The sequence below is a fragment of the Brassica oleracea genome, chromosome C7, assembly GCF_000695525.1.
Source record: "Brassica oleracea var. oleracea cultivar TO1000 chromosome C7, BOL, whole genome shotgun sequence".
In the NCBI taxonomy this organism is placed as follows: Eukaryota; Viridiplantae; Streptophyta; class Magnoliopsida; order Brassicales; family Brassicaceae; genus Brassica; species Brassica oleracea.
In genome coordinates, this window is record NC_027754.1 from 20409300 (window position 1) to 20418807 (window position 9508).

General features: G+C 35.9%; 2 protein-coding genes across 5 annotated transcripts; both read right to left on the bottom strand.

Annotated features, from left to right (window-relative positions):
- Positions 1–4001: 4001 nt before the first annotated feature.
- On the bottom strand, positions 4002–5892 carry LOC106304015 (probable inactive poly [ADP-ribose] polymerase SRO2). Of its 2 annotated transcripts, none has more exons than XM_013740389.1 (5): positions 5272–5892; positions 4959–5200; positions 4743–4876; positions 4556–4657; positions 4002–4229 (listed from the first exon to the last, which is right to left on the bottom strand). In XM_013740389.1, the coding sequence occupies exons 1-5, from the start codon at positions 5703–5705 to the stop codon at positions 4203–4205; spliced, it is 939 nt and encodes a 312-aa protein (XP_013595843.1). In that variant the 5' UTR covers positions 5706–5892; the 3' UTR covers positions 4002–4202. The 2 variants fall into 2 exon arrangements, with proteins under 2 accessions (XP_013595843.1, XP_013595844.1); XM_013740390.1 differs by having other exon boundaries at positions 4003–4229; positions 4535–4657; positions 5272–5886.
- Positions 5893–7489: 1597 nt separating this feature from the next.
- On the bottom strand, positions 7490–8668 carry LOC106304108. 3 transcript variants are annotated; one of them, XM_013740498.1, is made up of 2 exons: positions 7874–8668; positions 7490–7766 (listed from the first exon to the last, which is right to left on the bottom strand). In XM_013740498.1, exon 1 carries the CDS (start codon positions 8425–8427, stop codon positions 7876–7878), a length of 552 nt encoding a protein of 183 aa, XP_013595952.1. In that variant the 5' UTR covers positions 8428–8668; the 3' UTR covers positions 7490–7766; positions 7874–7875. The 3 variants fall into 3 exon arrangements, with proteins under 3 accessions (XP_013595952.1, XP_013595953.1, XP_013595954.1); XM_013740499.1 differs by having other exon boundaries at positions 7515–7751; XM_013740500.1 differs by having other exon boundaries at positions 7515–7757.
- Between the last annotated feature and the right edge of the window lie 840 nt (positions 8669–9508).

Genomic DNA, 9508 nt, shown 5'->3' on the forward strand with positions numbered 1-9508 from the left:
ACTTTAACCTTAGTTTCACAATGCAAATTCAGTTGTACTTTAACCATTAGCAACCATCCGATCAATATCATTGAACGATACATATAAAGCTACAAATCTCATGTTTGTGTAAAGGAGAAGAAGAATATAACAATTAACAAAGAAATAAAAGTCTAAAGAAAATTACCTTGATTGATTGTTTGGTCTTGGTACAAAGAAGAAAAAAGATAGAAACTCAGAAGTGTAAAAGAAATGAGAACAATGACTTTGTCGTAGTCTTTTCAGTTTCTTTTTTTTACTAGGGTTTTCAGTTAAAGAAACAAAACATAACATTTAATTTTTCCTTTTTTTATTTTTATTTACGATTCCAATATCAAACTTAAACGCTTCCAAATAGGATTCATCGTTTCCATCACGCTTCCATATCTGTTTTTTTTTTGGAACCGCGATTCCGGCACGCTTCCGAGCGATTCCGGCACGCTTCCGAGCGATTCCGCACGCTTCCGACTCCGTTTCCGCTTCGGAACCAGGAACCAGTACGCGAGACACGCTTCCATGCAACGTAGGTCCAGAGCCGGTCCAAGAAATTTATGGGCCAAAAGCAAAAAAAATATATTGGACCTATTGATACTAACTATTTAACTATGGATAAAAATAATTATAAAATATAGAGGGAGGACCCTCGAACTCAAACATACGGCAAAAGAATTTGTGGATAACATATATTTTGGAGCATTTCATAGTAAGAATATTTCACAGATTTAACAAAATAAACTTTAGAGCACCTCTATCCAGAGCAGGTCCTAAAAATCTATGAGTCAGAAACAAAAAAAAAATTATTGGGCCTATTGGCATTAACTAAGGATAAAAGTAAGAGTTATTAATACTGCAGGTCACTTTTAAGTTTTTATTATCACTCTAGGATATTTATAGCTACTGAGATACTTTCGGGTGGTTAATTACATTAATAACCTCTCAATTGTAGCAAACTGAACTTTGGCTTTATTTTTTTTTCTGTTTCCTCACTTGTTATTTTTTGGTGGGTTTTAAAATATGTTGAATTATAAATTGGTAAAATATCTCTCTCTCTCAATTTTTCAGATATGTCGAACTAAATGTCGAACTTTTTTCCGGCCAGAAGTTTGAGGCTTTGATAGTTTATACAAAAGGTTGAGTTTTATGGAGTCTTAGGTTTGATGTTGCCCAGATGTATTGTCTAAAGTAATATGGAACCAATTGACACAAGACAAGAAGAAATTCTTTAGTTATGGAAAAGGTTTTGCTGAGAGATAACAACAAGTTAACAACACACATCTATATTTTCTTTGAGAGCTATAAGTCTGGCTGGTGTTAGTTTCAGTTTTACTTTTCGTGACGCTTTAGTTTGTGGATATTATAAATGTGTACACTCTGATAGTAAATAAACAGTGTACATATGGATAGTAATCTTATTGTACATATAAATCTTGTTTACGAGAAGGCTTGATCATCCTATTGTACTGAAGTTAGAAGTTTGATCAATATGTCTGGTTTCATCTTCTCTTTACTTTTATTTTGTATATATATATATAGAAAATGAGCGTACAAGCCAAGCTACAAAGCAAAACTACAAAAATATGTACAACCACAATTAAACACATGTACATATGTACACTAAACAAATGTACATATGTTTCACAAACCCTCCCACTGACCGTACATATGCTTTACAAACCTTTCCATTCTAAATATGATTAAGCAACTAGTTTTCCTCCTTCTCTATTAGGTTAGTGCAATCAGAGAGAAAAAAACTTGTTTTAGACAAATGCATTGATTGCATTATTTCAGAAATTTGTCTATGCTACTATTTTGTGCTATGACTATGTAAATGTGTTTAGGAATGTTTTTATCAACATTTTATATTTCTTTTTTAGATCTTGTTCTTGTTTACATATTGCAACATATGTATGGCCAACATTAATGTCCACGTGTACACATAGACCTCATTATCCACGTGTACGTATCCACATGTACGCTGATTTGTAATATCCACAGCTTATGATATCTGATATCCATGTGTACACCAATGTCATGACTAAAATGATATTTTCAAGCAGGCTTTCACTCAATCCCTCAACATAAGAAAAAAAAACTTACAAAAGCGTCAAAGCTTTTATTCATGGTGTCGGAGTGTCCAAATTCTCCACTATATGGAGATGATGATTCATGGATAAGTATCGAGAAAGGGGTGAAGGAGAGCTCGCGTCGGTTACGGCGGTGCTGTGACGGTTATGGTGTTGACGATGGGAGTACAGATGAAGAAATGGGTGGATGTAATTAGAGAACTGAACAAACATTTGTCCCACGAGTCTATGACCATCATTAACAAACCTTCAAACAATTAAAAAACTAACACTTTTGCTATGTTATCTACGTCGTCGTCGTCGATGTCACCTACCGCCAACGTCTCCGCCGTCATCTATGTTCTCCCACCGTTGTCTATGTCACCATTTAACCATCATCACCATCATCAGACCAGCATCTTGGTAAATCTCAAAAAATAGATCGAACAACATAGATAATAATTTGGAGTGAATTATGTTGGAAAAGAAATCTGAAAAAGCAAATCTGGATGAAGAAGAGAGAGTGGGACCAATTATATTTTCTCAATTGAGGAAATGTTTTAGATTTTGTTATAATAGAACTACGATATATTTTTGAACAAAAAAAAAAAAGAACTACGGTATACTATTTGAAAAAAAAAAAAAAAATCCACGTATGTGGTTTCTAGCTATAAGTGTTATAAAAACTCAGAAAGACCTTGGGTGTAATTGTTTCTTATATAATAGAGGGAGGGAAAGCCCTCGAACACATCACCTTAGACAGCCAACTGAAATGACATAACCAACTTAGCCAAAGAAACTAAGCAAATGCATGCGTCCAAAAATATACTTATTATTTCTCGGCCGGAAGCAGCGGCTTGGTCCGCTTCCACTGGCTCAGTGCGGCTCTGCCTCTATCGCAAACATAAAATAAAGTTTATCAAAATTAAATAATTAAGAAAAATAAAAAGACTTAAGAGACAGATTTTGCTCATTAATTCCTAGAAATTCTAGGTACAGATGACACTTCATTATTGGTTTATTTTTTTCGAAAATAAAAATTTAATTGTGTAATAAAATATAGAATAATAAGAGCATCAAATTGGGTGCACGACATGAACCATAGTTTAAAAAACTGCAGAAGTACCCCATTAATATTTCTTTTATTTTTCTTAATACGGTGACCAATTATGCCTCTTCAGTTCTTTTTTTTTTTTTTTTGGTAATCCAGGGCTCACCACTTCGCGGATCATTCCCTGGGCCCGGTCAGGCAGCGGGCCGGCTTCACTCGGGAGGGTATGTCCTGAGCCCGAAGACCCAGTACCCGCTTCGTGACATGGATGAGCAGTTCGACTCCGGCTGGCGTCGAACCCGGAAGAATGACAATTGACCCCCAAGGCTCTAACCAGTAGAGGTGACTCATCCCGTCACCTCTTCAGTTCTTCCTTACTAAATCAACATCTATCGTCGACTCATCATAACAAAAAAACATCAACGACCGACGCAAATAATCCTCCGGACTGCTAAATTTTCCCGATATGCACCGTACCCCATAAAACTGTACTCACGGGTTCATATAATATTTGACATTTAGAAAAGAAAAAAAGAGAATACATACTAGTACCCCTAGTACTACTGGTTTCCATTACTCCATAGTTATAGTTATGTCTTGGTTTTGAATTGTTGAAGACTTTCTACGAAACGCTTCGGTATGTTTGTCTGTCACTGGATCATGTTGTCTATCCAACAAAACCGAGACTATCAAAGATCAAAGTGATCTGAAGAAGACATATATATGTCATGTGTTTTTTTTCAATTGCATTGAAGTAAATGAGGATGGACGGGATACTGATTCTAAAATTTTAGGCGGATTTTGAAATTTCAAATGAGTACGATAACGGCAGTATTAAGTATTAAGAGTTACTTCACTGATAATTTCTGGAAATTTAGAAAACTTCATTGCGTGAAAGAATGGTCTTTACAAATTTCCCAAAGTTCATATCATAAAGGGATGATCATCTGTTTGTAGAGCTAACAGAAAGGAGAAAACAAAAAAGCTTTAAAACTCTTCATATAGTTTCCGCAATTGATTGAGCTTTTGTCTATGCATGTGTATGACGTGTGTACTTCTATCCCACCATTCTACGCATCACACGTGTGAAACTTTCTCTGCAAGGAATAGAAGAGAAAAAGAGGTTGGTCAATAACATATAATTCTCTAAGCTTGATGAGAAAGTGAACGAATGGCCACGAACTTCGCGTGAGTTGAAACAACAAACGTCAAAAAGGTATATAAGCTGATGTGGAGTTTCACATGAAAAGATATCCCTTTTGAACAATCCTTGGTCGATAAGAAAGAATAAGAAGATGACGTTTCAAAACTTTCACTTTCCATTAATTTGATTAGATGAGAAGCATTCCTTCTTTGATTATTAATCAAAAGCTTTATAAAAAGCTAAACAAGACTTGCTTACCCTGTGTTAAACAACCCTGACCTTGTTTTTGTCTCTGTGGTGTTTGATAATCTGAGCCAAAAGGTTGTCTCCAGCCACTTCTCTCATCTTCCGAACCAATTGATCTCTCTGAATTTTCCTTTTCTGCAACAAACCCCACATTGGATTAAAAGTAAAACACACCCGATTGAAAACCGTGTATTAATCAAGTTAACAAAGCAGAACATACCCTAAAATCATCGAAAGTTCTCATGATCAAGTTCATTCTTAAAGTATCCATCGACTTGGACAGCGACGACATCAGAGCAGCAAAACTAACCCGTGGCGAGCTCGGTCTAGCCGGAGAACCACCGTTACTTATAACTGAATAAAACCATCCTCAAATTAGCACTAAAAGCATCTCCAAAAATAACCTTATTGAACGAAGAAAAAATGCTATATATACCTGTGAGACGAGGAGACTTGAAACTGACGATATAAGTAGGTAAGATGTACGAGTTCATGGTAGAGCTCCATATGATATACTTTCTAGGATTCTGCACATCATCCACACCAGAATCGAATTCAACCGAGCTAGGATACGCTTGTTTAGATCCTGAGATGATCTCCTCAGGCTTCCCAAGGATCAAACGGCATAGGAGAAGATGCCTTAAGCCTGCTTCTTCGTCTTCCTCTGTAGCTTCGGCTCTGTAAAAAAAAAAATCTCTGTTAGTACCATCACCAATCGTACATTCAAGGGAGGAGAAGATCGGACTTACGCGAAGAGGGAGAACTTAGAAGGAACAAGATGGATTCCGATTCCGTTAGGCGAAGAATCGTCGATCTCGCGGCTGCTGAATCCGTACGTGATGATACGTTCGAGATCTTCTCTGGAAGCACCGTACCAACCGTATTTCACGTTGGGATCTCCACCGTTCTTCCTCGCCATGGCTTCCGTGAAGATGCGAAAGGCTAGAGACTTGGCTCTCGTGGTGATCGCGTTGGGAGATTTCTTACGTATAGTGACGATCGTGGTGGCGTTAGCGAGAGTGGCGCCGAAGCCGAAGAGGAAACATTTCGTGATGACGTCGTGCTCTTGGTCTCCTTCGCGGAGAAGAATCGTTGAGTCGGTGGAGGACGAGGAGGAGGCGTCATCGGAGAGTGGATCGAGAATCTCGCCGTTATCGAGTTCGATCTCTACCTGCGCCGCCATCACCAAGTGGAAAGAAAGTGCGAGAAAAATGAGAGAGAGAGAGAAGTTTTCTTGGGGAAATGTGGAAGCAGAGTCGTCCTCTCTCTCTCTCTCTCTCCAACGTTATAAACGGTTGGTTACAAGCGGTGCCGTTAGTTCCATTTAGCTTGCGCAACAAGACATCTCCCTCGATCACATATGGAATGACATTTTTACCCCTATACGAAAATTAGGTTCCGTGCCACGGGGGAATAATGGCGCTAACTATTATTCTCACGCGACTATTGTTTTTTTTTCTTCTATTGTTTGTTTATGGTATCGTCTTGTTCTCTCATATTTTGCGGGTAAAAAGTTAGGTTCTAATTACTTATTTACATTTTTGGTTTGGGTTTCAATGAAACTGTTTTCATGGTAAGGTTTTCAAGAATATTCTACAGAAGCAATATTGATGGTTGTTTCTTATGGAAGCATTAGATTGATAGTAGCCACATGTAGAGGTAATAAATTCGGCTAAAAGTGGTTAGGTTTTTCCTTTCAAAGCATGCCTTGCTCAGTTGTCTAAAGTTTTGGTTTTACTTATTTGATAGAAAAATATATCTCTTATTAGAATATGTAGCTCTATTATTAAAATTGTACTAAAAACTGTTTTTCAAATTAGGATTGTGTGAAAAGAACAAGTTAATATTAATTCATTAAAAAAGTAACGAAGGTTGGCGTTATAAGATGAACAATATGGACAAGTTAATGACTCATGCTAATAACAACGTTGAAAATGAATTTAGTTAATCGTCGGTTCAACGAAATATTTTAGCGAAAAAATGTAATTATTATAGATTCATATTTGAATAACCGACGTTGGAAAATGTTTGTATTTGTTGAAAATATGTCACTGAAAGACGATTAAAAAAGCGTGTTCGCTTTCTTGTTCTGTGATATACAATAATAATAGTTTTGCTTAAATCCACATAACTTAGCTTTTTCAAAAAACAAAAAAAGAAAGCGAACACGCTTCATTGCAGGCGAAGTGTGCCAAACATGAGTTATATGGGTTGGGCTTTGGTAATTTGTCCCCTAATGAAAGCTCATTTATATTTCCATATAAAAAGGCCCGCTAAAGAATTAGGGCTGATAACGCAGTCAGAGATGTACAGTGGATACTACTGTCAAAAAGCTCCTCCAATTTCTCAGGGAATAAATCTGAGACTCGACTTTTCAATAACCGACAGTTCTGATAATATAATTGAGTGAAAGTAATACATACCGCTGCTCCCCTTCTCGAGCTTTGTAAAGCCATTCTTGGTAGGCGCCTTTAGTTTTTGTTCTTTACTGGCTAAAACCCCTCGGAAAGTTAGAACTACGTGGTCTAACAATTAATAAGGGGTAGGCACAGGACAAGTACCGACCGGCTAATTTCTGATACTTGACTCACGTTTAACTTGTTCTAGTAGTTAAATTTGTTACGTGTACTTAACTCATTTAAAATGAATACTTGTCTTTTTATATTAAAATGAATACTTGTTATACCAAAATTTGGAATACTTGTAAGTTATGTTCCACTACTTACTCAAATTCACAATATTTGAAACTCAAAATAGAAAAGATTTTGGATTGGAAATAGGATAATTTTTTTTTTTAAACCACAGATATTTATTGAGCTTTGTTTACAGTTTCATAAATTTCAATATTTATATTGATTTTTGTTTATAAAGATATAATTGATAACAACACTTATTTAATGAATATTAAGTATAATTATTATATGAAAAAAAGAATAGTAAGTAAACGAGTCAAGTACAGCAATAACGAAGTTTGATACTTGACTTATCCTTGTAAGTAATAAGAGTTAGATACTTGTTATCCGATTTGACGATAGCAAGTAACAGATACAAACCTAGTACTGAGTTTTTATGCCCAGCCTTACTAATATCAACAGTTATTCCATAAATTTTTCGAAACTTTTGGAATTTACATAAAAATTTTACATATGTATGCTGAATTTATTCAGTACCTTAGATATATACAGTATCTATTGTATATATCACACCATGAGATTACGAACTTTGATAGCTTCAGCTCCAAGTTCCATACCCATAAAATCAAGCAAGAAAAAAAAAGACACACAAAAGAAAGGAAGCAGTTAAGACAAAATAAGCATAAATAAAGTTGTTTGTTCTTGTACAAATCAATACCATTAGTGTCTTGGTCGGAACTCAATGTCAGGACCTCCACGTCTTATTTCGCCTCCAGCATGTTGGTCTCCGTTTTCCTCCGGTAGCTTAAATCTCACTCCATGTTTGATAACCGGAGGAAGAGGTGGTCCTCCTCCGCCTCTTTCTTCTCTCTTGTCACCAAATCCCGATTCTATATCCTCTCCGTAATCTCTTCCAGAGGGTTTCTCAACATGGTCAGGCCGTTTCATATCCAACCCAAACTCCAAATCACCTCTCTCCCTCGGCTCACGATCCACAGGCCGAATCTCACGGCTCTTCTTAGACGAACCTTTCTCATGCTTTGGCTGCTTGGCAGCACGGCTTTCACGGTTGCATAGCCTCCCGAAGACACAAGCCAGAACCGACAAGACAAGGATCACAGCAAGAACTATGAAGACCGTCCCAAAGGAACCGCGTGAGCCAGAGGAGGAAGAAGAAGATGATGCAGATGGATATGGATACTGCTTAGTGTATGCGTTTGGATACACAACAACAGGCTGCTGCTGCATTTGTTGTACTCCTTGGTCTCCCATTTTCTCGTAGGTTTTGGTTTATGTTTGGTTCTTAGAGATAAAATCAAGAAATGGTATAAGAAGATGTTGAAGTTGTCAGATGTTGGGGAAGTTTACTTTGGGGTTCTTTGAGTAGAGATCAAGGAGGGTTATTGAGAAGGTACTTGTGGAACAAGAAATGTAAATATGCTTCATTCCATGTGAGATTAGATTAATAAAATCATTTTGTGGTTTCAAAGAAAGCCACTAATTAATATGTATCACACAAAAGTGACGAGTGATGAAAGGAATAAGACTAATGGGTCTGAAACCAAAGTTTTAAATTGAGAGAACATTCTTTGTTGTTTTTCTTTCTTTCCTTTTAATAAAGAGAGACAACTAAAGTGATTCTTTGTGATGTGTAAGTGAAAGGAGAGAGTTGCACTTTGGAACAATTATGTTTTCTTTGTGAGAAGATAAAGTGGGATTTTGTACAAATTTTCATCTTTTCCGAAAAAATCAAAAGATTTATGGAGTGGGCTTAACCAATCATTGACGACTCTATATTTTACATGCACTAGTTTCAAGTTCTTATATGTGCATATGTATGTGTAGTAAAATTACAAAACTATAAAGAAGTTATTTTACAAAAAAGAATACTATGAAGAAGTAATTAGTATACATACTCGCTTTATATTTAACAAGTGTATTTAGTATTTTACGCAATTCATATGCTGATATTGTTAAGAGAAATTCTTGGGTTCACCCCAGGGGTGAACCTCTAGGTTCACCAACCAATAGTGGTTGAGTTGAGTATTTGATATTTGATATATTTTAAAAATGAAATAAAATTGAATATTCAAATTAAATTAAATTTTTAAAATAAAATAATAAAAATACATAAAATTAGTTACAAAAAATAAATTAATTAATATTGTTAAATTTTCAGCAAAATACTAAACTCTATACCCTAAATCCTAAACCCTAAACCCTAAACGTTAAACCTTAAACTTTGGATAAACTCTAAACCGTTGGAAAATCTTAAACCCTAAATCATACATTAAAAACTAAATTTTACTTGCACTAAACCCTAAATCCTAATCACTAAACCCTAAACCCTTGG

Excerpts from the sequence above, each read along its gene's own strand:
- LOC106304015 (XM_013740389.1), bottom strand. The coding sequence starts at position 5,705 with ATGGCGGCGCAGGTAGAGATCGAACTCGATAACGGCGAGATTCTCGAT. Across the intron at positions 5,201-5,271 it reads TCTAAGTTCTCCCTCTTCGC|AGCCGAAGCTACAGAGGAAG; the intron begins GTAAGTCCGATC and ends TTTTTTTTACAG. Across the intron at positions 4,877-4,958 it reads CAAGTCTCCTCGTCTCACAG|TTATAAGTAACGGTGGTTCT; the intron begins GTATATATAGCA and ends GGTTTTATTCAG.
- LOC106304108 (XM_013740498.1), bottom strand. The coding sequence starts at position 8,427 with ATGGGAGACCAAGGAGTACAACAAATGCAGCAGCAGCCTGTTGTTGTG.